We start from the raw sequence: 27,859 nt of genomic DNA on the forward strand, positions 1-27,859 counted from the left end.
AGTGGTCGGCAAACTCATTAGTCAACAGAGCCAAATATCAACAGTACAACGATTGAAATTTCTTTAAACTTCTTCTAACGCCACTTCTTCAAAATAGACTCGCCCAGGCCGTGGTGTTTTGTGGAAGAGCCACACTCACGGGGCCAAAGAGCCGCATGTGGCTCGCGAGCCGCAGTTTGCCCACCATGGCCCTAGGTTATTCCTCGGCTTCCTGCCCGCAGGCGGAACCTTCGAGCCGGGGACTGGGCGCGGACGACAGCGCAGAGGACCAACCCTTTCCGGTTGTGGCCGGAAGTATCTCGGAAAGGGGCGGGTCTATGTCAGGTGACCGGAGTCCGCGTAGGAGGGTTCCGAGGTCTCCTCGTAGAGATTGACTGGGCGGAGCTGTCGACGGAAGGAGAGGCTGAGTCGGCCTCGGCGGCTTTAGCTGAGCAGCGGCCGGTACGTACCGCAGGGGCTGGTGGGGAACAGGGGGCAGGTAGGGGCGGTCGAGGTTTGAGAGGCGGGGGACCGGGGTCCCCTTTCACGGGGCCCACCGGCTGCGACAGCTGAGTTCAGGGTCACGGAGACATCACGCCTGATTCTGCCCGGGGCCCTTTTGCTTCAGAAGAGAGGTCGGGCTGGCGTTGTGGTCTCCCGGCCCGTAATTACAACTTGGGGAAACTGAGGCCCCGAAAGGGAAAAGGCTCCCCACGAGCGCCCTCTTTCTGGCAAGGACTCACTCCAACTCTTTCTCTTCCCCCCACCCCCCGCTCGAGGCCGCTCCTAGTGCTTTTCATGAGTTTGCCCCGAGTGCAAAAGCCGGGGCCGGGAAGCTTGGTGAGCAGAGTTGGGCTTGGGAGTGAGGGACCCGGGTTCGAGACTTTGCCACCTACAGCCACCTGTGTGCTCTGGACCAAATCCCTTCCCTGTGCCGGGCCTCAGTTTCCTCATTTGCAAAACTGGGCAGTGTTTCTCCCAATACCGTTCCCACACCATCTACTTTGAAATGCCCTGGGATGCAGGCTTTAAGCAGGGGGACTCAAAAATAAGACCTCATATTTACAAGCTGGGTGGGAATCTGGGAAACGGCGCTTTGGACGCATGCCTAGGGGGTCCTATGCCAACCGATGTTTGAAGCTCGCTGACCCTGAGTGCTTTCCTGCTGTGAGTACTGGGTTTGCTTGGAGGCAGTTAGAGCCTGTTCAGGCTCTTTGAAAGAACTGGGGTGTTTATCCCAGAAAAGAGAGCAATGGAAGGGAACCGTCTTTAATAACTGACAAAGTTGTTACGGTAAAGAGGGTTTCCACATCATGTTGGGATTTGAAAGGGGCAGAACTAGGACCAATAGGTGGATTCTACAGGAAGCCAAGATTTCGATGTAATAGAAGAACTTAATGCTGGTCAAAGGTGACCAGGAATGGAATTGCCTCCAAAGGTAGTGAACTCCCTGTTGAAGGAGGTATACAAGTGTCAAATGGCAGCCCTTTCCAACTTTATTTATTTATTTTATTATTATTATTATTATTTAAATATATATTTATTGATTTCAGAGAGCAAGTGAGAGGGAGAGAGAGATAGAAACATCAATGATGAGAGAGAATCTTTGACCGGCTGCCTCAAGCCCGCAACTCAAGCATGTGCCCTTTCCTGGAACCTAACATGGGACCCTTCAGTCCATAGGCGGGTGCTCTATCCACTGAGCTCTATCCACTGTAGCTCCTTTCCAACTTTAAAGTGTCTGACTCAGTTATTTTGAATCTGGTGCTGGCTGACTTTTTTTCTGCCCTCTTCTTTTTTTTTTTTTTTTTTTTTTTATAATTTATTGATTTTTTACAGAGAGTAAGGAAGAGTGATAGATAGTCAGAAACATTGATGAGAGAGAAACATCGATCAGCTGCCTCCTGCACATCTCCCACTGGGGATGTGCCCGCAACCAAGTTACATGCCCTTGACCAGAATCGAACCTGGGACCCTTCAGTCCTCAGGCTGACGCTCTTCCACTGAGCCAAACCGGTTTTGGCTTCTGCCCTCTTCTTGACACTTCCAGGCTACATCTTGTGCACCTGAGGCCAGTGAGTCTGAATGTAATGCATCTTATGTAATCTTTTCCTGGGAACCATGCATTTCAAGGACTTTGGAATGGCCCATCTGATAAGGGCTCCTTAAAAAAGTTTGTTGAATGAATTACCGAGCAGGGTCCCCACCCCATGGGTTGGTAGCTGCTTTTCTCAGAACACCTTGGAAATGCCTCTGAAGAATTTGTATTTGATCAGGAGAAGCCAGTCAACTCTTTGAATCACAGAATTGAGGAGTCTCAGCCAGAAGGGTCCCTTGGGGTTGTTCAAGCCAGTCTTTCTTCCTGGGACATAAATGCCTCTTTAAGCCTCTCTCTCCAGCACTGTGTGGTATAGATGGTGTGTCTACCAAGAGGATTTTTGCAGTCTGTTAGCTAACATTCCATGTAACATTTAATAAAGCAGTCCTTTTATGGACTTGACTTGCCAGTTCATCTTCAGTATGGGTAATCTGCAGATAGTTCTTCTAGCGTAGCTTTAGTTTTCTAGCCAAACAACAAAGCGCCTTGCTTTGGGATTTATAAGACCCCGAGCAGATTGCTTTGTCAAAAGCTGATAGAATGCTTACATTGTCCTATGGAACAAAGATTCCATATTATGACCCAATTCTGCTGACATGCTTCCCACCCCCAAAAGGCTGAGTTTCAGCCAAGACTCCCTGTGTTTATCTTCCTGCCTTGTGTGTGTTTCCTAGGATTTAAAAAAAAAAAATTGTGAAATGCTTATTCAGATATTATCCAGATGCTGGGTAAAATGATTGTAACTTGATGGTGGTGTTATTAAAACTTCTCAATCTGAAAATTTCTTTTTTTAAAAAGTGTCAAATTGGCATTTACATAGTGTGTTTTTTCAAGCCACTAGTCTGAAGAGATGCCTCTGAAAAAAGTGTTTTATGGTAATAATAAGTTTGGGAAAAGTTTCATATCACACCCCTTTTGGTAGTTTCTCATTCTATAGTACCACATTAAAGGCACTGCAACATCCTGCAATAAAGAAATGTGCCTTGCTCAGCCGGCGTAGCTCAGTGGTTGAGCATCGACCTATGAATCAGGAGATCACAGTTCGATTCCTGGTCAGGGCACATGCCCAGGTGTGGGCTTGATCTGCAGTATGAGGTGTGCAGGAGGCAATTGATCAATGATTCTCTCTCATCATTGATGTTTCTATCTCTCTCTCCCTCTCCCTTCCTCTCTGAAATCAATAAAAAAAATATTAAAAAAAACAAATGTGCTTAACCTTGTTTAATCGAGTATTGCCAAACTTAATTGATGTGAAGCAGTTTTGTTTTGTTTTTAATTGAAGTATACATTGGCAGATTCTGACCGAGAGCAGGAGTTTGCAGTCTATGGGCTATGGTCCAAATTTGGCCCCCACTGTCTATTTTTGTATGGCCTGGGAGCTGGGAATGTTTTTTTGCATTTTGATTTTTATGTTAATACTTACTAAATATATTTTAAAATACATGTTTATACCACATTTTGCTTACCCATTCTTTCATTGATGGACATTTGGGTTGATTCCACAGTTTAGCTATTGTGAATAATGCACATATTAATATGGGTGCACAAGTATCTCTTTGAGGCCCCCTTTCAATTCGTTTTGGTATATATATGTCCAAAAGCGGAACTGCTGGACCCTATGATAATTCAATATTCAACTTTTTGAGGAACCACCATACTGTTTTTCACGGCAGCAGTACCATTTTACATTCTCACCAAAAGTGCACAAGGGCACCAATTTCTCCACCTCCTTACCAACACTTGTTATTTTCTGTTTTGTTTTATTTTAATAGTAGCTTTGATGCTGTGATTTATAAGACATTTTGTCTTTACCACAATTTCTGGCTCACAACTCCCCCAAACCCTGAGGAGGTTGGGTGGGGTGCATGGAGTGTCTTGTTATGTTAATGAGGCGACTTTTGGAAGGCTCCCGTGCGCTGATTGCCCACGGAGCCAACCATGTGATTGCTGGGTCGGAACTTTGAGTCCCACCTATCTACCCTACCACCTCCGGGGAAGGAAGAGGGGCTGAAGATTGAGTTCATTTGCTAATGGCCAATGACTAATGAAGTCTCCATTAGAACCCAGGAGGACAGCTTATTGGTCCTTCTTCTTTTGGAGAGCTTGCACATTTTGGAACCAGAACGCCTCCATGTGCCACCGTGCTGGGCCCTGAGCCAGGCCCCAAGTCAGGAGGACAGACGCGCCTTTGTTTGAGACCTCGCCCTATGTATGTCTTCATCTGACTTGTATCCTTTAACAGTCTTTGTAGTAAGTGGTAATCTAGTGAGTACATGGTTTTCCTGAGTTCTTTGGAGTGTGTCTAGCAAGTTAATTGAACCCAAGAAAGTGGTCATTGGAACCTCTGGCTTAGAGCTAATTGGTTAGAAATACAGGTAACATCCTGGACTTGCAGTTGGCATTCTGAGTTGGAGGCAGTCATTGGAACCTCCAGTCTGTAGCTTGTTGGTCAGAAACATGGAAGACTCTAGGCTGTGGCAGGTGTCTGAAGTGTGAGGGTGGGAGGGCAGGCTTGTAGGACTGAACCTTGAACCTGTGGGATCTGATATTGTCTCCAGGTAGTGTCAGAAGTGAGTTGAATTTGTGGACCCCCCTAGTGGTGTCCAAAATCGTTAGTTGATGTGGGGGGACCCTTCCCCAACATTGAAATCAGGTCCAGGAACCCTGTCAGTAGCCATCCTCATGGCTGTGAAGTGGTATCTTGTAGTTTTGATTAGCATTTCCCTGACTAACAGTGATGTTGAGCAGCATCTTTTCATGTTGTTTTGGCCATTCATACGTTTTCGGAGAATATCCAAGTCCTTTCGCCCATTTTTGAATCGGATTTTTTGTTGTTGAATTTTAGAAATTCTCCATATAGTCTGGATATTGATCCATCAGATATATGATTTGCAAATCTTTTCTTTCATTCTGTGAGTTGCCTTTTTACTTGGCTGATAGTGTCTTTTGATGCACAAAATTTTTAATTTTCAGAGTCTCATTTGTCTCTTTTTTCCTTTTGTTGCCTGTGCCTTTGGTGTCATACCCAAGAAATCATTGCCAGAGTGTGGTTTTTAAAGTAGGGAAAAAACGACCAAGTGGCTCTGACTTAAAATTCTCAGGTGGCCCTCACCGCTCTGTGGCTCTCCTGGACCCTGCTTTTGTACTCTTCACCTCAGCTGAGGGTGACATGGGTCTTCTCTTCATTTCATTGAGCAGAGGGAGCAAAGCACCATTGAGTGGTGATGCCCTTGGATCCCAGCTGGCCTAAGGACCCACAGAGATCAGAAGCAGCAGCCATGCCTGTTTCCTTGGAAATGGCCTAGGGCCGTGGTCGGCTAACTGCGGTTCGTGAGCCACATGTGGCTCTTTGGCCCCTTGAGTGTGGCTCTTCCACAAAATACCACGGCCTGGGCGAGTCTATTTTGAAGAAGTGGCCTTAGAAGAAGTTTAAGTTTAAAAAATTTGGCTCTCAAAAGAAATTTCAATCGGAAATGGCCTAGGGCTGTGGTCGGCAAACGCATTAGTAAACAGAGCCAAATATCAACAGTACAACGATTGAAATTTCTTTTGAGAGCCAAATTTTTTATTTTTATTTATTTTTATTTTTATTTATTTTTAATTAATTTCTTTTTAAGGTATCACATATTTGTCCTCATCCCCCCATTCCCATCCCAAACCCCTCCCCACGCATGCCCCCACCCCCCTGTTGTCCGTGACCACTGGTTAGGCTTATATGCATGCATACAAGTCCTTTGGTTGATCTCTTCCCCTTACCCCCACCCTCCCCTACCTTCCCTCTGAGGTTTGACAGTCTGATCGATGCTTCCCAGTCTCCGAGTCTGTTTTTGTTCATCAGTTTATGTTGTTCATTATTTCCCCTAGATGAGTGAGATCATGTGATACTAGAAATACACTTATAAGAACCGAAAATGAGACAAGCAATAATGGTTATGCTGAGAGGCAAATGAATCAGTCTGTAGTGAGTTTCTTTCTGGGCCAACAGTTCTTTTGAGTCCAAATTTCAATGTCAAACAGTTCCTTATGTGTACATGTCAGCAATGATATTTCAGTTCTGGATGGTGGACAAATGGTGGTAATGCAGGTCCGACCCTCTCTGGTTTGGTCCTGGGCAACCTGCCGCGACACACAGCTGCTGACCGCTAGTATGGCAAGGCGTTGTCAGCGTCTTCCATCTCTGGACTGTTTCTCCTCCGTCTTCATGGCTGGAGCAGTCCTGTCAATTCCTCTCTGTTGCAGGAATCCACATGGTCTTGGAGTTGTTTTCTGAAAATATACAAACATATTCTCGACCAAAAGTTAATAAAGGAATCTTTTCTATAAATTTGACTTGGGATCCTTTTTCATTTTTTGCCCAATCGATTTTCCTTTGTTAATTGAACCCAAGAAAGTGGTCATTGGAACCTCTGGCTTAGAGCTTGTTTGACACCATGTGTGTTTTTCATGGGTGTTGCTGCCGAGCGGTGCACCTTTGGAGGTGGAGGTCCCAGGGTCCGCGGGTCTGTAGCTGGGGTAGCAGGATTTTGGCTGGAGTGGCTGCTGGGTCGCGGGGCAGTTCCAAGGCCTGTCTGGTTGGTGGTGTTGATGAGTTCCTAAAAAAAAGAGAGCCAAATTTTTTAAACTTAAACTTCTTCTAAGGCCACTTCTTCAAAATAGACTCGCCCAGGCCATGGTATTTTGTGGAAGAGCCACACTCAAGGGGCCAAAGAGCCACATGTGGCTCACGAGCCGCAGTTTGCCGACCACGGGCCTAGGGGACTAGCTGGCCATTCCACCCTGGAACTAGTCACCACATTGACTCCTGTGTAGTCTCTGACTCTTCAATATCCACACTCCCAGTTGTTTGTCAAAAGCATCTTGTGGTGTAGACATGGCGGGAGGTTTTAAAGATGGACAGCTCTCTGAATATGGGAGTGGATCCTGGGCAAAAGCCCAGGAAAATTGCTTGTTTTTTCTTAATATCCCTGCAGAGCCATTTCTCAGTGTGAGGTGCTTTTTTTAAAAAAAAAAAAAAAATAGCAGTTAAATTCTGACTAGAATCCTGGAGGGCAGGTAAGCTTGTCTGATTTATTTTCATCATTGGCATTCTTTAAATATTTTCCAGACTGCACTAACAATTAATATCAGGTGGCTCTGGACACAAGCCTGATTTTCATTTGTAAAATTCAATATTGAAGATTATTCAAAATGGTGTCATTTTGGTTTTATTATTTTTAACCATGATTGGTCTACCTTATGGTGTATCAGAGAACCTCCTCTGATGGTTCTCCTCAGGATCTCCTATTGAAGGAGAAGTGAGGTCTTTGTTTTGTCAAGGATATGCTGGATTATTAAACTCTTAGGAAGTTTTCTCCTTACTTGGTTAAATCTTGTTGACCTTATTCATTTTCTTTTTATACTTTACTGTCAAAGTATGTTCGAGGTCTTTAGCTCAATCTCAGATATAATCTGAATTAAAGAGATTTTACAGAATCTGAATTAATAAGGATTTACTGACAATGGAAACAAAAGCAAACCTCTCATTTTGAAACTTTTCTCATAACAAGGGCAGACACAGTTGCCCCATTTGCAGGTGAAGATCCTGGCTTAGCCAGTAGCAGAGCTGAATGTCAGGCTAGGTCCTCTAGTTCCAGATTGTTCCTTTCAGTGTATGATAGTAGAGATTCACAGCCCTTAACCGGGATCTCCTCAGTCCGAAGATCTTTTCTTTGACGCAATATTTTACCAATTATATTGGTTTGGATTGAAATTGGCAAATCACCATCATTCATTGGCATACATATGTCAAACATTTACTTTGTCAGGCATTGTGTTTGTGGCTCTAGGAAATATCTAACTAGAGTAAGTGAATTTAGTGAATAATTAATACTCTGTATTAATGTTATTTCTCATAGAGGTAGGTACCAGTTTGGGAAAACTCAAACCTTTTCCTGGTTGTCAGATTTCCCTGATCTTTTCCTTTGTTTAAGAGTTTGGGGCAGTACTTTAAGAAGTCTTTTTGTCTTTTTTCTAAAGTAGTTATGTAACATTTCCAGTTCTGAAAAAACAGCGCTGAAGACTGTCTTGTTCTTTTAGGATATGATTTTCCACAGCTTAGGTGGCTAAATCGATTCATATTGAGTTGTGTGGTTCTAAGTACTTCTGGGCATCAGATCCATCAACCCACACACATGTATGAGGTGCTCTTGAGGTGCGCGGCCCTGTGTTGAGTAAAGCACCTGGAAGGTGGGTCCAGGTCTGAAGAGAGGCACACGAACAGATCACTCAGGCACTGCCTGTTAAGCACACTGGCTCGGGAGTTGGGAAGCTTTGCCTCTGACTGGCTCTGTGACCATGGGCCAATGACCTTACTACTCTGAGCCAGGGATGCTGACGATAGTGTGGGGGTGTTTGCCTCAAAGGCGGGCTGTGGAGATGAAATGAAACAATTCATGTAATGAACTGAGCAGTGTTAGTTTATGCTATTCATAGTGTAATAAATATAACAGGTGCCTCCTGACTTGAACACTCTGGGGGGAAATCTGACTTTGCCTAGCTCAAACTAAGTATGCCCCATTCTGGATTTCCTCATTCACAGTTCTGATGTCTCACCTGCTATGCCTTCAAGGAACGATACTCAGTCAAAAAGGGAAGTTGTGAATCATCCACTCAGCAAATTAACCAAGTACCTGCTGATTGCATAGCTCTGTGGGGACTATAAAGAAACACTATACTCCAGTGTACCCCGGGAGAGACCTTGCTGTGGAGGGGGTTGTGAGTTAGATATAGGCTCGGGGAGAGAATACTGTCAGAAGTCACAAAGTGGCAGAGCTGAGATCTGAAACCAGAGCCATCGAATTCTTCTGTGGCATGCTCGTTTTCAAGGACAAAAGTCCCAAGTAAAAAGTTAAGTAATATTATAAGACAGGGATATAAGGGATGACAAAAGACAGCCTCTTTAGATGACCCTTAAATGCTTGTGCCAGGGCAGTTCAAATCCTCCTTCACCTTTTCTTATCAAACATGATAGGCTTTTTTAAGAGAAAGCATTGAAGCTTAAAAGAAAACAAACAAACAAAAAGCCCTTTTGGTTCAGAAATAGTGGAAGAAAAATGTGAAAAAGAAGGCACAGTGACCCCAAACCCCCACTCAAAGTGAAGGGCACAGGCCTTTCTTCCTCCTGAGTCCTGGCCCTTGCTGTCCTCCCACCTCCATATGTGCCCTGGGCCCCAGCCACACTGAACCTGACACAGTGAATTAGCCACTTGTTCCGTGTGCTGGGTCTGCATCCTCCCCAGCATGCCGGGCCTTCACATACTCGGCACATCTCTCTCGGTGGCCAGCACACTGGGCTGTTGGTTGGTTTACGTGTCTGGGTCCCCCTTTAGACTGAATCCTTTATCTCTGTACCCGGAGTGCTTGGCCAAGAGGGTCTTTAGTAAATCTTGGAAGGTAGGAGAGGGCTTGGTCGAACAGATAGGAAGATTCTATGGTACCAGGGAGAAGGACCTGTGCAGCCCCAGGGAAGAGGCGCTAGTCTTCTGAGCCTGCTCTGTCCTCCGGGACCTGAAAGGCCATTCATGCCCTTGGCTCTAAATGTGCGGGCCAGGCCCCTCTGAGCTAGCTTTGACCTAAACTCCACTTAGGCTCTAACAGTTTAGAGCCTCATTTCTGGGTCTTCCAAGTTCCGATCGGCTTACTGAGATCTCTTCCCACCGCAGCCTCCTGGGAGTGTGATGCAGACATTCTCGGAATGCAGGTCCCGTCTCTGCTCCACGTGGGCCAGCAGCCACCTAATGAATAGCGCAGGCAGGCTCAGGCGCGCCACGGTTCTTGGCATGTATGAACAAGCACATGCCCAACAGGACGAGACCTCTGCTAGGTCCCCTCTCAGATCATGCCAGTTGTTTATCACCCAAATTTGTAAGCTTCCTAACTGGGATTATCATTTCTAGATGCCTCTGTACACCCTGACCCAGGAATTCTTAAAGAGACAGAGAAGGCAGATGGTAAATGTCTGCAGTACACTTAGAACCTGAAGATTGCTTCACCAGGTTGAGTTCCCCAGTGGCTCCGGCAGGGATGTGCATGGCTTCCCTTCTCTCCCTCGCCCAGTTCCTGTGAAGTGGGCCAGGCCAGCTCTGGGAAGGTCATAGGAGTGAGGATGCTGGGACAGTCCGCCGGTCCGCTTTAGCGTCAGGCTCTGCATTCCTGAGGGATCATGAAGCATTGCTGACCTGCCTTAGTCCTGTACCACCTGTGCCACCCTGGACATCTCAAAGTTAGGAATGCTTTTCAAAGCGGGGTGTGAAATTGTTGGGCTGCTCTGTCCCGGATGGACTAGGTAGGTGCTGGGTGGTGTGAGATCTCAGCAGACCTGTCCCTCACCTCCCAAATTTATCTGACCTCTTCATAGTCCCCAAGGTCTGAGGTTAGGGGTCATGTATTCTGAAGGACAGGCCCTGAGGTTACTGCCCCTCCCATACTCTGTGCTGTGCTGGATTGCTTTTGCTTTTGCTGGTGTTACCCCCTGTTTGAGAGCTGGGTTTCCAATGGAAGGTGGGGGACACGGGTTATTGGGCCCTATCCAATCCAGATTCTATTTAAACCCCCGAGGGGATCTAGGCACCAGAGCTCTGCGGAGGTGCCTTCTTTAGGAAAAAGAGGCAAGTTTGATGGAGCCCCCTGTTAAGGATTCTTGTAATTATCCGTGTATCTTCCTTTACTCCTCTTCTGGATTTCAGAGCTTCAACTTGGCCTTGTTCTTCTTTGTGACCCCCTCCCACCCTACCCCACCCCCACCCCCACCCCACTCCACCTCTGGCCTTGAATGTAGTTGGTACTGGAGTTCTGTTGGTAGAATACATAAGTGAATGAGTGATTCGCACTGCACAATGAATTCGAGGGAAAACAAAAACCAGGTGTTTAACTTTGTAAAGCTGCTATTAAAGAGGGAACGTGTAAGGGTGAAAAGGGGCTGATACCGTGTGGGAAAGCCTGAATTTGGCACTGTGTGATGGCCTGGCCTTGGCAAGTCCTCGAACCCCGGCTGATGTCCTCCTCTGTAAAATGGAGTGAAGGTCAGAAATGGTAATAGATGTGACTGTGTTTTTAAAACTAGAAAGTGGATTCAAATCAGGAGTGAGGACTAGTCATGTGTGGGACGGGGGCACAGAACCAGCCACAACAAGATTGCTATGTGGTCAGGTCCAAGTCCTTAGGCTCTACAGGGACCAGGAAGGAATTTGAGTAGGATGGCAGCTCAGGCGTGCTCAAGGCTTTCTTCCCTTTTATTCTGTCCAGTTCCTGAGCCAACCAGGGCCCTCCATCCTCTGAGCCACTGTCCTAGTCCTGCTGGGCCCAAGAGGCTGTGGCCACATTTTGTGGTTTCACAGGTGCTCCGTGGACAGCCCCCAGGGAAGGCTGCTCATTTCTCCCATGCTGCTCTGGTGTGGTGAGGTCCCTGTGCTTTAGGATAGGAAGGAGGTGAGTTGACCTGGGAGTTGACCAAGACTAGTCATGCATGCCTGTACCCACTCAGCAAATATTTGAGTGCCTACCAGGATGAGACTCTAGAACCTAGTCCATGTGATCAGTCTACTAAGAATTAGAATGAGAGTGACGCGAGCTGCCTAGAGTTGGGTCATGCGGGCCTGTCCCAGTGCCTGGCCTCCCTGCAGACTCTGGGCTGCCCTGCTCCTGTCCCCTGACCATTCCCACCTGGTACCTGCCTTCCCTGATGTCTCCTTATGTGTAGGAGCACACAGCACGCAGAGCTCGGTTGGGTCCAGGGAATGGAGAGGGCAGTGGACCAGAGTAAGTGGCGTGTATGTGCATCTCCCTAGCAGCAGCAGCCCCGCCCACCTTCCTGGGCTCTTCAAGTCCCTGTGCTATCTAGGGCCGCCTTAGCAGTCTCCTAGGAGGCATGACACCTCACCTTTCAGGTGAGAAAAACAATCGAAGCCATCAAGGTATCTACCCTGAGCCACATGGCTCGTCCGTGGTGGAGCCAGGACTTGAAGTCAGAGCTTTTCAGATTGGGGAAAACTGGAATATTGGGGAAAATTTAAAACCATGTACCCTTTGTCTGATTTCAAAATTAATACATGTAAAAATGTCAGTTTTATAAATGGGGAGCACTTATAAAGTATAAGTTGCTACCTCTAAACCCCCACTGGTATGAGATAATCCCTGTTAACAGTTTGTTATTTAAAGACTCACTATTATTTCACTCACGTTGGAATCTAATGAACAAACTGAACTAACGAGCAAAATAGAGACAGACTCAGAGAGAGAGAGCAGGCTGCCAGCTGCAGGCTGTGTGTGTTGAGGGACTGAAGAGAAAGAATTCATGAAAAAATAAAGACAAGACATTTACTAATATTTATATTCATTCTTGTTGTAGCAAGTGTAATATTATACACATATTTTACAATTTCTTTTTATTTGTTTGTCCTCACTGGAGGATATATTTATTGTTTTGAGAGAGAGAGAGGAAGGAAGAGAGAGAGAAATATCAGTGTGAGAGAGAAGCTTTGATCAGTTGCCTCCCGTACACGTCTGACCGGGGATCACACCCACAACCTAGGTATGTGCCCTGACCAGGAATTGAACTTGCAACCTTTTGGTTTACGGGACGGTGCTCCAGCCAACGGAGCCACCCAGCCAGGGCTACAATTTGTATATATTTTGAAATAAATACAAATATATTTTGAAAAAATAAAATAAATTTAAAAAGTGAATCCCCATTCATCATCAAGCTCCAACAACCATCAATGTTCCTGTTCTTATTTAATCTTTTCTCTCCACTTTCACTTTTCCCCCTGGATTAAAGCAACTCTCAAACATCTTATCATTTCTTCATTAATACCTAAGTACGTTTCCAGAGATGAGAATTTTTCAAAAACATTACACAATACCATTATCATACTAAACAAAATTTAACAATTCCTAATATCAACTATATCCAGGTTAAATCTAATTTTTGTCAGTCATCTCACAAATGTCTTTTTACAGTGGTTTGTTTGATTTGATCCCAGTGAGCCCCTCACACTGCTAGTGGTTGGTATGTCTCAAGTGTCTATATATCTCTCCACACCCCTCCCATGCTATTTATATTCTGGAGCACTTAGGTTATTTGCCCTGTAAAAAGTTCCACATTCGGGATTTGCTGATTGCATCCTCCTGGATTTGTTTAACACAGGCATCTGTGCCCCACGTTTTCTGTAAATGGGTAATTCATTTAAAGATTCGATTAAAGTCTGTTTCCTTTTTGAAGACAAGAATGCGTCATTGTTGGAGCTGTGTACTACTTATTGCATCACTTAAGAAGACTGTCATTTAAGATGGCTCCATGAACCTGACTTTGTGGTTGTCTTTCTGCATATGTACACACAAAATCCTTCTTTGTATTTTTTATTTAAATATATTTTTATTGATTTCAGAAAGGAAGGGAGAGGAAGAGAGAGATAGGAACATCAATGATGAGAAAGAGTTATGGATTGGCTGCCTCCTGCACGCCCCCTACTGGGGGTTGAGCCCGAAACCCAGGCATGTGCCCTTAACCAGAATCGAACCCGGGACCCTTCAGTCCGCAGCCCAAGGCTCTATCCACTGAGCCAAACCAGCTAGGGCAAAAAAAAACATTTCATTTTAAAAGTTTGTGTGTGTGTGTGTGTGTGTGTGTTTTAAAGAAACACATGTGTTGGGTAGTTGAGCTAGATTACAGCCGTGGGCAAACTACGGCCCGCGGGCCGGATCTGGCCCGTTCGGCTGTTCTATCCGGCCCGCGGAGCCGAAAGAGCGGAGGGTTCTCTTGCTCTCCCCTCCGCTCCTTTACTTTGAATTTATATTAGTTCACACAAACACTCCATCCATGCTTTTGTTCCGGCCCTCCGGTCCAGTTTAAGAACCCATTGTGGCCCTCGAGTCAAAAAGTTTGCCCACCACTGCTAGAATGACAAAGGAAGGCCATAATGTGGCCCTCACAAGCAGGCTTCATTCTGCGTGAGGAGAGGAGGAAGCACCGGAGTCTAGGGAAGTCTTGGAGCCAGCAAGGCACTGGTGCTGCCGGCAGCAGCTAGCTGCCCTTCTGGGACCTCACGTAAAATGATGAAACTGAGTGAAAAGGTGGCGCTGAGCTGCTGTCGTGGTGCGGGATACTCGGGAGTCCAGAGTCCTGGCTGGTGGTGTGCAGGAGGCTGCGTGGTCTGAGGGCTCTGGCTTTTTGGTCCCTGCCTTCTCATACTTCGGAAGCTGAAATCAGGGTGGCCTTCTGGTGCTCCCGTGGTGAGTCTCAGAGTGTGGCGGGCTGTCTGCTTGGAGAGAGTGGGTCAGAGGACCCTCAGCAGCACAGGCTCAGGCTGGAAAGGGTGCCTCCATTCACAGATGAGAGAACTGTGGCTCAGAGAGGAGAAGGGAGGTTCCCCAAACCACCCATCCCCTGGAACCAGCACCCAGCCTCCGGCTCTCTGATGGTGCTAGCCAGCTAGCGTTCCCTACTTGGAATTTCTGAGATGGTGCGGGTGGCCAGATCAGGTTCTTCACAGTCTGCACCTGGAATGTCTGAGTATCCTCTGGTGTTGGTCTTACCGTCCTTCTTGCTCAATTCCTGGCGGGGTCTGTGATTGGGAAGAGGTGATGAGCATGGTCTCTTTCTCCCAGCATTTGGTGGCCAGCGTGGTCTGTGGTGGCACAGTGGTTTGAGTACCAACTGGGTGTCGTGAGTCCCAGTCTCAGCTCCACATGAATCAGTTTGCCGAGAGTTCTCGAGCCACAGTTTCCTAAAAAGATTGCACCGGGTTTGCCCAAAGCATGGTGTGAGTGTGCCAAATGGTTTCCGGTGGTATGAGGACAAAAGATTTCCCTTCATTATACTTATATTTATTTATCACTTACGGTAAGCAATGCTGGTTTTCTATTTTCAGCCGTGTCATAAGCCTCCTCTTTAAAGGTATTGAGTTGGTAGATTTAGATAAAATAAGGTCGGTGATATTCTAACCTGGCAGAAGGCGGACTGCAAAGATGGCAGTGTGGAAGGCATTGGACCAGGTGACCTTTCTGGTCCTTCCTAGCTTCCTCATCTTTCAGAGTTACAGGGTTTTCTTTATATTCTGGCATATGCCAGTCACGGTCCTTCTGGCCTGAGCAGACGCCCTGCCAATATAGAGGCTATCCAAAGTTAGGGGACAGCCTGCGAATGTTCAGTTTGACTGAGCGTGTGTTTATCGGCTGGGTGGTCATCCTGGGAGAATGTAGGGACAGGGAGACCAGTTCCTGGGGAGAGTCATCGGAAGCTGCTCTCTCTTGGTGCAGTTGTGTATCGGTGTGGTAAATTCTGGGCCGTGTTCATTGAAAGTTTCTGAGTCATTGCTGTCTGGGTAGTGCCCCATGACTATCATCCTCTGCAGCTCCTGGGAAGTCTACTCGGGGTTCAGTCCTGATCTGAACGTCTGTAACTGAGAGATGGCGGGGGGTGGAGGTTGGCATGGAAGTGAGGGGAGTGAGCTGCAGAAATGGGCAATCAAGGGCTCTCTGCCTTTCAGGATTTTCCTGGGGAGCGTCTTCACTCGAGTTTGCTGACAGCCAAGGATGGCAAGCAAGGGGCCCTCAGCCTCTGCGTCCCCTGAGAACTCCAGTGCTGGGGGACCCAGCGGCAGCAGCAATGGTGCTGGCGAAAGCGGAGGGCAGGACAGCACCTTCGAGTGCAACATCTGCCTGGACACAGCCAAGGATGCCGTCATCAGCCTATGCGGCCACCTCTTCTGGTCAGTGCCACCGCCCCAGAGCGCACACTGCCCTGGACAGAGTTGGAGAAGCTTTCCCACACACTCTGGGTCCTGACATACTCAGGTCCAGAGACAGGCAACCTGGGTTCTCATCCCAGCTCCGGGGCCAATCCAGGCCCCACCCTGGGCTCCGTATCCCCATCTCTATAAAGTAACAGCACTCCCATTTAGTGAGCACTTACTGCTTGCTACTTGCTTGTTAGCCAGGAGGCAGGCTAGTACACTAGTTTTGAGCAAGAACTGTGGAGCCAGACTGCCTTGCTATGACCTGACTCCACTTTCCTACTGCATAACCCTGGGCAAGGCACTTACCCCTGCCTCACTTTATAGGGCTGTTTGTTAAATGACGTGAAATATGTAAAAGGCTTAGAAGAGCACATAGCACAGAGTAAACGTTATGTGTTAGCTGGGATCCTAATAACTGTTATCATATTTTACGTAGCTTATCAAAACGAAGTGGCAGAGTCAGTGTCCATTCCAGCCTCGATGGTTACAGAAGCCCCTCGTGGTCTGAGAATCTGGGTAAATGTTTAGATCTTAAGAATTAAGTCAGGGTATCATGGGAAAGAGCACAGACTCTAAAATGAAACGGGTGCTTCTTATCGGAGTGGTTTGTCTCCGGACAGATCTGCTACCCTCTCTGTGCCTCCGTTTCCTCATCTGTAAAATGGAGATAATTGCACTTCCTCAAAGGTGAGTGTGACCATCTAGTGATACTAACAAATGCAAAGCTATCCAGCCACAGGCTGGCACACAGTAGTTGCTTTATAAATGGGAGTAACCATCATCATTGTTATACTCTCATTTTCCCCCGAGGAGAAGTTACCTCCACTTCTCCCCCACAGCTTTTGTGGGAAGTTGCCAGTGGAGAGCTGCCATGATTTAGGGTGCCCCAGGCCCAGCTTGGAGTGACAGTGCAAGATTAATGCTGGAGACAGATGTCAGTGTCCGTTATGTCCAGGGAGATTGTGTATCTGGGTTGTGAGGCTAACCTGTGTTTCAGGAACTGGGAAAGGAATTATCCTCTGAGTCTAAATTTTACTCGGGTAGAAGCAACGTGGTGTTTGAGAAGCAGAAATCATACCCATATTTCCCTCTGTCCTGACATGTAGTAGGTGTGCAGTTGACATTTATTACTTGAATGAGTCAAGAGAGAAAGAAAAGTTAAAAATCTGGAGTTAGAGGGACTTTCCCTTCAATTCCGTAAGTGTCGTTTTCTTTTTGCACCCAGGGCTGGGTGATAGAGGGACAGCAAACTGGAAGCCGGCACTTATTTTTTAGCGCTTTGCTTTAGGGAAGTCACTTAATATTTCTGAGCTTGGTTTCCTCATTTGGAAGATGAGAAATGGACAAGACCCTCTGTAGGGTAGCTCCTTAAGCTGAAGGAAGCCCCTCCTTCTCATCACTTAAAGCTGTTTTTAACAGTAGACCCGAACTTGAAGCTACTTACTGCCGGCCGAGCTCTCAAGGCTGAGGACAGCCTGAAATGTTAAACTGGATCTAGATCCACACGTTCCTTTTGAGTCTGAGGAGGCTGTGAATCCACTGAAATTGAGTCCAAAATATTACGTGTGTACATGCATGTGTGAATGAGAGCATGAGAATGTCCCTGTGAATTTGTCTACACAGAGGGACCTAGCTTTTTTTTAATCCTCACCCAGAGATAGATATTTTAATTAATTTTAGAGAGAGGGGAAGGGAAAGAGAGAGAGAGAGAGAAACATCAATGTGTGAGAGAAACGGAGCGGTTGCCTCCTGTATGCCCTGACCAGGTTTTGAACTTGCAACCTGGGTGTGTGCCCTAACCAGGAATCAAACCCGCAGTCATTTGGTATATGGGATGATGCTCCAACCCACTGAGCCACACTGCTCAGGGCTGGGTTCCTTAGCTTTTATTGGATTCTTTTAGAGGCCGAAACCCCTCAGAGTTTTACTTGTAGAGAAGTTAGGTCTGGGATGGTCTGACAGTGGGCGTCTTCACAAGTAGTAGGATCCCAGGCGTGGAGATGGGCGTCTTGACTCCATCGCTTCATTTTTCCGTGTTTTTAGCCCGGGCTTTTCTAATCTCTGGCACCAGTGACTCCCCTGCTCGGGGCTGGCAGTGCTCCACACTTCTACCCAGTTTCCCCCTTCTTCTGCTCCTGCCTCGATGTTTCTGCTAATGAAAACATTTTCTTTTCCTTTCCCCCTCTCTCTTCTCCTTGATGGCTGGTTGCCCTGGGGACCCTGACAGTTGGCCGTGTTTACATCAGGTAAGGTGCATTTCATTTTACTTTGTCTTTCATCAGCTGTGGTTGCACAAGACACTCCTAGTCTCAGGAGACTGCTGTCAGAAAGTGCAATCGCGCCTGCTCGTGGGCTCATTTGCTTGCTTTCCCTCAGCCCCCATCATACACCTGCACGCTGACAGGCGCTTGATGAAGCAGGGGTCAGTGTGGTACCAGGGGGGTCCTGACTGCTGCCAGTGGCCTTTGTGGCCTTCGCAGGCCACTACCTATCGGGGTCTCAATTCCTCATCTGAAAACGGGGTTGGATTTGATGGTATGTTTATTTTTGAGATTTTGCCTCGAGAAAGTGTCTCCTATCATATCAGCCTTTCCCCTGCCCTTAAAGGTCTTGAAAATGTTAGGAAGGAGAAAACATTTTGGTCTCAATAGAGAGCTTTTGTGACAGGAAGAAAGTCTGTTTTCCCAGCTTTAGATCATTATGAAAACCAGGTAGTAAGTAGTCACCAAGACCCAGGCCTGGCATTCACAACGGACTATGAGTAAGCACTGCAAGCTGGCTGCCTCCACGGTTGTTGTCAGTGGAGCCCACACTGCTAGGGGGCTTAGGAATGTGGGGGGCGAACAGAAGTTCCGGAATGTTAGAGCCGCAGAATCTGGATGGGAGAAGGTAGGGGAAACTTATCTGCTAAGCTCAGGTTGTGCATTCTGATCCCAGTGGAACCTGGTGAAACGTGTCTGCTATCTTACCTAATAAAAGAGAAACATGCAAATTAACCATCACTCCGCTACGCCCACAGCCAATCAGAGTGAGTATGCAAATTAACCCAACAAAGATGGAGGTTAATTTGCATATGCAGGCACGGAGTGGAGTGGAGTGAAGCCTGCTATGAGGGGAAAGGTGGCAGCGGAGGGAGCTACTGTAGGGGTGCTTCAGACAGAAGCGAGGACTTGCCGGCTCCGGGCAGCCCGCGAGTGAGGAGGTGCCGGTCCCCGGGCAGCCAGGGAGCCGGGACTTGCCGGCTCTCGGGTGAGCCAAGAGTGGGGACTTGCCAGCTCCTGGGCGGCTGGGAGTGAAGCCAGGGGAAGGAAGGCCTATTCTTGCACGAATATCGTGCAACAGGCCTCTAGTAAATTTATAAAGAGCACAGTATTCATAAGTTTTGGGGCTTTTGACAGTAAGATAAAGGAAATAAGATATAAAACCATTACACACTGCCTTTTCCTTGGCCCTGAAGTCCTAGATTCACATTTATATAACGCATTTTTCTCTCCTGCTTGCAGTGGTTGGAGACCAGACCGAACAGACAGGTGTGTCCAGTGTGCAAAGCTGGGATCAGCCGAGACAAGGTCATCCCCCTCTACGGCCGGGGCAGCACTGGGCAGCAGGACCCCAGGTGAGGCTTGGAGCACCTCTCACACCCACTCTTCCCCTTCGGACATGGATTCACTTCCAGTCAGCACCCACTCACCCCTCTCTTTACTTAGTGCTTGCCGACCCTCAGTTCTGAGGCAGTTGGAGGGCAGATGGAAGTCAGCCAGGAGGGGGAGGGAGCCAGGGTGCCGCTCGCTGAGCTACAGTGCAGATAACCACTGAGCGTCTGCCAGGGCAGGCCGTGTACTCGGTGCACGAGACATCACAATCGCAAGTGTGTGCAAAGTGCTGTAGAGGAGCAGCCTGGGAAGCAAGGTCCCCGCAGGAGTCCGCAGGAAGGGGGCTTGCTGTAGCCGTGATGCATAAAATACGGGGGGAGGGAGGGGCGGGGCCTGGGAGGCTTGTGGAGTTGAAATTTCTGGAAATGAAGGTGTGGGTGCGTCTGGCATTCTCCAGACACAAGTGCTGAGAACCCTTTGTGATGTGGCGCATACACACACACACACACACTCACTCACACCTAAACTCCCAGCACACCCAGTGGCCAGACACATTGGGCTTCTCTTAAAGGGTCTTACCCTTTCACATTCATGAGCCTTTGTATTTGTTGTCCCTTTGCCTCTTCTGCCCGTCCCAGTTGAACCCCTCCTCCTCCTCCTCACGTAAACCTCTGCCCATCTGGAATGAGCAGCCCTAAAGTTACCTCCTTATTCCCACATTAGTTGCTCTCACCCATGCTCCCACCCCATTTGGTTCCTACCTCTATAAAGAAGTCCCTTCCCACACTGTATGGTGATGGGTGGTAGCCCCCTTTAAACCATGAACACCTCAAGAGTAGGGTCTGTCTTCAGTCTTAGTCTCGGTAATATTGGCAACAACCTACCTTGTGCTTAATGGGTAACAAGTCCTCAGTCTGGTATTTGTGGGACGCGTGATGGAAGCGGCTGGGACCCAGAGGCAGAATAGAGTAGAGTACACGCCCAAGAGGAGTGGGTGGTGAAGCTGAAGGTAACAGGCAGATCAGAGAGACCATGAAGCTCAGCCCTCTCTGCCGACAGGCCACCCTCTGTTTCCGTTTGGATTTGGGATGTTTTATTTCCATGACGCCTCTCTCACCGGCCCGGGGCCAGGTGTCTGGCGGCATTCTGGGTCATGCTGTCTGAGAGGAGCAGGCTCAGTGCAGTCCGCTGAGCATCTTATAAACAAGCCGATTTTCTCCCTGGTTTCCCATAGGTAGAGAACAACTGCAGGCAGAGCAGAGTGAGTTAGGGTTTGGTTTATCTTGGCATAGGTACGCGTGCCGGGCAGGAAGGGGGCGGGGCCCTGGTGAAGAACTCCCACTTCACCTGGGAGCAGCTCAAAGCGTTATGTAATAACCTATTTACACCATTTCTGTTTCAGAGAGAAGACCCCGCCCCGTCCTCAAGGCCAGAGGCCAGAGCCGGAGAACAGAGGGGTGAGGAAAAGTCTAGGGGAAGCTTCTAGAAATGAGTGCATGGCTCTAGAAGTTTCTCTGTTGGCCCTATACTTTTTCCTCCTTGATTAAAAGTAAAGGAAATTTTGTAGAATACAGAAAGGAAGAGGCAGAAAAAATCGCTTATAATCCCACCATCCAGAGATAACCATTGGAAACATTTTGGTCTATTTTTTTCTATAATTATATATATATACACACACACACATTTTATAGATCTTTTTATGTCTATGTGTTTTTTTGTTTGTTTTTTTTTAATATATTTTATTGATATTTTTACAGAGAGGAAGGGAGAGGGATAGAGAGCTAGAAACATCGATGAGAGAGAAACATCGATCAGCCGCCTCCCGCACACCTCCCACTGGGGATGTGCCTGCAACCAAGGTACATGCCCTTGACCGGAATCGAACCCGAGGCCCTTCAGTCCACAGGCCGACGCTCTATCCACTGAGCCAAACCGGTTTCGGCTATGTGTTTTATTTATAGATTTGTATATATATGTGTGTATATATGTATATGTATATATATATATTTACTATTTGGCTCCTGTTTTGTAACCCTCTTTTAAAATTTCATTCATTTTATGCTAAGTGCCTTCCATGTGCTGGGCATCATTCTAGGCATTGGTGATATATCAGTGAACTTAGCAAAGATCTTGCCCTTATGGAGTTTACATTCTCAAAGGGGGTAGATTTTCATTGATATATCTTGAGATTTTACATGTCAGTAATATTTTATGTAGTTGTTCAATGCTCCAATGTATGGACTTCACGTAATTCATTTAATTCATTTTTGGACATTTAGCTGTTTCCTTTTTTTTCCTAACCTAAAAATATTCTGATGAACTTAGAGATAGATTTTTGAGCAGGTTCATGATTATTTTACTGGGATAAATTCTTAGAAGTAGAATTACTGGCTCAAAAATTTTGTGCATTTAAATGAGGCATTAGCAAAATATTTATTCATACTTCTAGAATCGCACAAGTATATTTTTATTTCCACACCTTTTTTTAAAATATATTTTTATTGATTTTAGAGAGGAAGTGAGACAGAGAGAGAGATAGAAACATCAATGATGAAAGAGAACCATTGATTGGCTGCCTCCTGCACGCCCCCTATTGGTGATTGAACCCGCAACCCGGGCATGTGCCCTTGACTGGAATCGAACCCGAGACCGTTCAGTCCGCAGGCTGACACTCTATCCACTGAGCCAAACCATCTAGGGCATTTCCATATCTTTTTTTATCTGTATGCTCTGTGTGTGTTTTATGTAGTTGTCACCATTCTGTTGCTTAAATTTTATTTTGGCAATATTCCGTGATGCTCTGTCGTGTCTTCTTTACTCTGTTTATTTCATTGAATATTGATGCATTGTAATTTAGTTTTCACATTGAAGGACCTTTTAATTTCTGCCAGGTTTTGCTGTTATAAACAATGCTATAGTGACGAACTTGACACATTTCCCCCCTTCCCCCCCCATTTGAACTATGGCATTTCCTTAGGATTCCCGGGAGTGTGATTATTGAGTCAGGGATCTTGATAGAAATTAAGGGTCTCTTCTCCAGATTACCCTCAATAGTAACAGCAACGAACACTTGTTGAATGGTTATTATATGCATGTGTAGCTTGTACTGATGTTCCCTTGTTATTGGGCATAAGGGTTACCGCCAACTTTGCTGTTATAAAGCATGTAGAAAATTTTACAGGCCAGCGTGGGACTCTGGGAAAGAAGCTGGAGCTCTAAGAACCCTGACTTGCTTCAGCAGAGAGTTTTACTTTGGGTAGAGCCAGAGCTTCCTGGCATTCAGGTCTCAGCTGGGATTCCTTGTAGGCTAGGTGGGCCACCAGGTTCCTCTGCCTTGGGATCTAGATAGGAAAAGATGTCCCCCCCACCCCACCCCCGGAAACAGGCGGCAGAGGGTAGGGAGGAGAGGTGGATGCCACATGTAAGGTGATGTGTTTAACAGGTGCACGAGAGACCTGCTTGTTCTGCTTCTTAATTGCATTTCTTCTACTCAGGGATTTCAAGGATTTGGATTTGGAGATGGTGGCTTCCAGATGTCTTTTGGAATTGGGGCATTTCCCTTTGGGATATTTGCCACAGCGTTTAACATAAATGACGGGCGGCCTCCTCCAGGTAAGACCCTGTTCCCTTGGTAATCCTGCTGGAAGGCACTCTGGAATCCAGCAGTATATAGGTGATAGATCATTGCTACTATAATCAGCCTTCAAAATGTGCTAAACTCTTTCCAGATGACTGGTAGTCATGCTAATGATAATGCATACTTAGCAAGTATCAGGCATGTTCAAGGTGCCTTCTGTTATAAATTCAGAATCCTCATGAGAACCCTTGGGACAGATGTGCAATTAGCTCCATTTTACAAATCAGAAAATACTTAGTAATGTTTTCCAAGATGTACCCCGTGCCCATAAAAGGAAAAGGTATAAACCATACCCAGCTGAAGAAAAGCCTCCTTTTGCACATTGTACCCCATCCTCACTTGGACCTTTGGGGGCTGGAAAGGGCAGTGTGTGACCCACAAGGAGTCAGGACCTCTCTGTTCTCTGGCATCTTTGTCCGGTTTCCCCCGGGACGCACATGGGGCTGGTCCCAAACCCCAGCCCTTTGGGAACTCTGCCTATGTCTGCCACCTGCTGCTACTTCTCTGCCTCCAGTCAGCTTGAGAATGCCCGCTGCAGTCGCTGTAGAGCAGGGCGACGAGGTGGGTGCTCTGTCACAGCATGACACACCCAGGCCAGGATCCTTACCATGGAACCTGCAGAGCTGCCAAGGTCAGCGGAGCTCTGCTTCAAGCCTAGGAGCCTCATGGGTGCTAGGCCCAGTAGGGACGAGTGCATACTTCCTGGCCAGGAGCTTATGCTCTAGGGACGGTAACCCGCTCCTGGGCCATCCCGGTTGTCCCGTGCCCTCACCCTGGTGCCTAGCAGGCAATCACTGAGTCTTTGTTGACTGCCTGCCTGCATGAATCCATCAGAGCACCTCATTGGAGAATAGTATAGCACCAAGAGGCCATGAGGAAGGAGACCCGGAAGCGCAGGGCCCCGTGAAGGCAGCAGGAACCTGCCTGGTAGCTTGCTTCCTTCCAACCTGGTCCAAGGTTCACCTCGGGTTCCCCAGGAAGCCAGGCTGGACTCTGGATCTCTATATCCTCCTGCCACAAGCAGAGTTTTTTCTGATCACGATACACTTGCCCATCGGGGTGGAGGTGCTCTTAACTCTCTTTCTCTAATAGTCAGGACAGGGAGCTATACATAGCAGCTTTTTTTTTAATATATTTTATTGATTTTTTTACAGAGAGGAAGGGAGAGGGATAGAGAGTTAGAAACATCTATGAGAGAGAAACACTGATCAGCTGCCTCCTGCACACCCCCCACTGGGGATGTGCCCGCAACCAAGGTACATGCCCTTGACCGGAACCGAACCTGGGACCCCTCAGTCCGCAGGCCGACGCTCTATCCACTGAGCCAAACCGGTCAGGGCCATAGCAGCTTTTCTCAAAGCAGCGAGGAGGGAAGCCCAAGTCCTCAGCCCACTGCTACCCCTGGTTTGCTAGGTGGTGAGGGAAACGGATCATTTGCCTGTCTGGGCGCTAGCTCTCCTCTGGAAAAGGAAGGCCCTCCATGCGGGCCTCTCTGAGACCTTCCCGGTTCAGCATGCCAGAATCTAGAGACTCCATGACTCGGGAGGCAGTGCTTCAGTTTCTTTTTTTTTAATTGAATTTATTGGGGTGACATTGGTTAATAAAATTATATAGGTTTCAGGTGTACAATTCTATAATACATCGTCTGTATATTATATTGTGTGTTCTCCAGCAACTTTGATTTCTTCCTACAGAAAATGGGAATAGTACTCACCAAGCAATAATGTGTGTGCAAACACAGCACACAGAAGGTGCTTAACAAACGTAGTTTTCCTTTTATTATTCCCTCTAAGAGTTTCTCCACTTATTTGCGCCTATAGGCCAAACCCTCTTAGGTACATTGGAGATCTGTCCCTATTGTTATATTATTCCACATATTTTCATAATTCCAGTTTTGTTTTGCGTGATGTTATTTGGGGTTGGGAGTCTTTTTAGTGTGCAGGGTTTTGTTGTAAAGAGATGAAGGCTGATGCTTCTCGACTTCTGTCCCAAATGGGCAGTGTGCACAGCTGCAGCGTGCTAACAGCCTCTTCTCGCTCCTGTCTCCAGCTGTCCCCGGAACGCCCCAGTACGTGGATGAGCAGTTCCTGTCACGCCTCTTCCTGTTTGTGGCCCTGGTGATCATGTTCTGGCTCCTAATTGCCTAATGCTGGGCTCCCGGCCTACATCCATGGCAGGGCCTCTGGACTGGTGCCACACCACCCCCACTCTTGATGTTTGGCTTCCTGGATAATCGTGAGCCCTGGAATCAGTGGGATCAGTAACACATCAAGGAATCTTGCTTCTCCATCAGAGCTTTAGGACTCAAGGCCGTTGTCAAGAACCCTGGAGTGTGGCCACTGCCATAAACACTCTGCTGTAACCTCAGGCCTTGGCCCTGAGTCGTCTCTCATGGGTTACAACATGAAATCCTATTCCAGCCAGCTCAGTAGCTCCTGACTCTGCACAGGGAAGAGGCAGAAGAGAGAAACTGTGGGTACAACTTCACCTGAGTTTAATCTTGTAAGAACAAAGGGATGAACCCAATGTTAATTGTGGAAACTTCCTTTCGTCTCATTAAATACCCCTTGTTACTAGTAAATGGCCTCTGAGGTCAGTGGGGGTCCTCCTACAGAGAGGCTCCCCTTCCAGATCTCAGTGCTGCTCTGCCCTACTTCCTCCTTCCTCTCCCTCCTCAGCAGAGATGCAAGAAATTGCTGTCCTATAAAGATCCTAATTGCAGCAGCTGAAGCTGGAGGCGCATCATGAATTCACCAGAGACCCAAAGATCTTTTATTGGCTCTGGCCATACTCGGCGTCTTTGGCCCCAGAGAGTGGCTTCAATGACCTCCTTGTTTTTTGGCATAGATCATCCTGGGAGACGTGTCTTCACTCAGATTTCTCATCACCTTTCCCCCCAAAACCACACACATGTTCCTCTCTGCCAGAGGGCACACAGCCTCCACTGCTGCTGTGCTGCGGGAAGACCTGCAGTGGGATTCAGAGCTCTGATGCAGGAACAGCCACATAGCAGCCCTGTCCCCAAGGCCGCAGAAGCTCCCCGTGCATCTCCCAAACCTGCCCAAAGGGAATGGGCGTTTGTCAAGTCAGCCCAGCTGCATGTTGAAGACCATCCGCCAGATTGTCCTTATTGAAGAGGCAGGAAAGGGGAAGACCCTCATTTTGATACGGATTGGTGGACACCTCCTTGACTGTGTGCTAAAACCAGGGAAGCCTGTGACTCCAGAGCAGGCAGCCCAGTGATTTGTTAAAGTCGGGCGGGGGGCCTGGGGGCCTCAGCACAGTGAGACATGGTGTGGCCTTTCTGTGGAAATCATGCTGCCCAAGCCCTTGATTTGTTTTTCAACTTCACAAGCTTCTTTCTCCAAGTCTGATGGAGGGAGTGTGGTGCCAGGCAAGAAGACAGTTCACTTGGTGGAATAGTCTGTCAGGCCTCTTCCTAAAAACCCAGTCTATTCCAGAGACCCCCAAGGCTGGGAGGAGATGGCCTTCCTCAGGGGCCTCTGTCTCATTCCTGGGCCACAGTGCTCCTGGCTTACCTCCAGCAATAGCCAACAAGTGGTAGCCCCACCTAATGCTTTTTCTCCAGATATGGCGTTGCATAGCATATGGAAACCAGGACCTTATCCAAGATGGGGAAGCCCTCTTTCCCACTCCATAGCCCCCCATCCCTTTCTCCTTGTAACCTGTCAATGCCAGAGTTCAGTGTTAAAAGACAAAATACAAGTATTGAATAAGTGGTTCATTTGCTGAATCCATTTGATAAGAATAAGCCACCAGCTTTACAGTGTGCCTCATGGATTTTAAATATCTTGGGGGCACCGGCTCAATAGTGCTCTTTTTATCACCTAGAAATCCCCAAAGTGGAAGATGCCCCTAGAGTTTCTCAGCTGGAGAGGGCTGGTGGGATCCCTCAGTGCAGTGCCTCCACCTAGTGGTGGGGGAGAGGACATCAATCTATTGGGCCCACCAGAAACGGGTTTCCAGAAGAAAGGTTAAAGAAGGGATGTGCGTAGGAAAATGAATCACTTGGACTCTTTAATGAAATGGAGTGAGTCAGGAAAGCTGTCCCAGGAACCTGTTAGCAAAGCCAGGTTGGCTACCTGCCCTTTGATTTTTAATCTTACAGGTCCCCACTCATCCTCTGCCAGGAGCTGGGGCAGGAGAGCCGATTTGGGACTGCTGGCCCAGCCCTGATAGGGAGCCCCCTTCCCACGACCCCTCGGCAGGCTCACCACCTCCCCCCCGCCAAGGCAGTTTCCCTTTCTTTTGTGTGTGTTTTCTATGTTCTTAGTCTACTCCTACTCCTGCCGCCTTTGCGGATCAGGACCAGGTCCCAACCACAGACAGAAAATGATACCATGTACAGTGGCACACCTTGACCAGTTGCTAATTTTCACTGTTGTGAAAGTGATTTGATTTAGAATTAAATGGTTTTACATTACTGTGAGCTGTGGACTTCTTATCTGGGTCTTGGGGTCAGGGGGATGGGTTAGAGAGTAGTCACACTGGTCTGGCCCCTGGACAGCACCTGTGTGTCTTTGGGAGTATCGCCCTGAAGACTAAAGTCTTCAAACAGCCATCGAGAAGTAGGCTGGAGGCCTGGCCTCATCCATAGCCCTGCCCAAGGGGTGACCTGTCTGACAGGCAGCACTGGTCCTGACAAATATGTGGAATTCCTAAGCTCGCAGGCTGCCACATGGAGCTTAGCTTGTGGCCCATCAGAGCCGGAGGACAGATTACTCACTGTCAGCAGCTTTCTGCATGCTCCGTGACAGGG

General features: G+C 47.5%; 1 protein-coding gene across 1 annotated transcript; it reads left to right on the forward strand.

Moving 5' to 3' along the window:
* Positions 1-308: 308 nt before the first annotated feature.
* Positions 309-27,524, forward strand: RNF185 (ring finger protein 185). The gene is made up of 7 exons (XM_080649971.1): positions 309-441; positions 15,601-15,822; positions 18,077-18,095; positions 19,353-19,465; positions 20,845-20,899; positions 22,937-23,054; positions 25,129-27,524. Exons 2-7 carry the CDS (start codon positions 15,647-15,649, stop codon positions 25,224-25,226), a joined length of 579 nt encoding a protein of 192 aa, XP_080506097.1. The 5' UTR covers positions 309-441; positions 15,601-15,646; the 3' UTR covers positions 25,227-27,524.
* Positions 27,525-27,859: the final 335 nt, after the last annotated feature.

Source organism: Plecotus auritus, assembly GCF_963455305.1.
Source record: "Plecotus auritus genome assembly, chromosome: 13".
Taxonomy (NCBI): Eukaryota; Metazoa; Chordata; class Mammalia; order Chiroptera; family Vespertilionidae; genus Plecotus; species Plecotus auritus.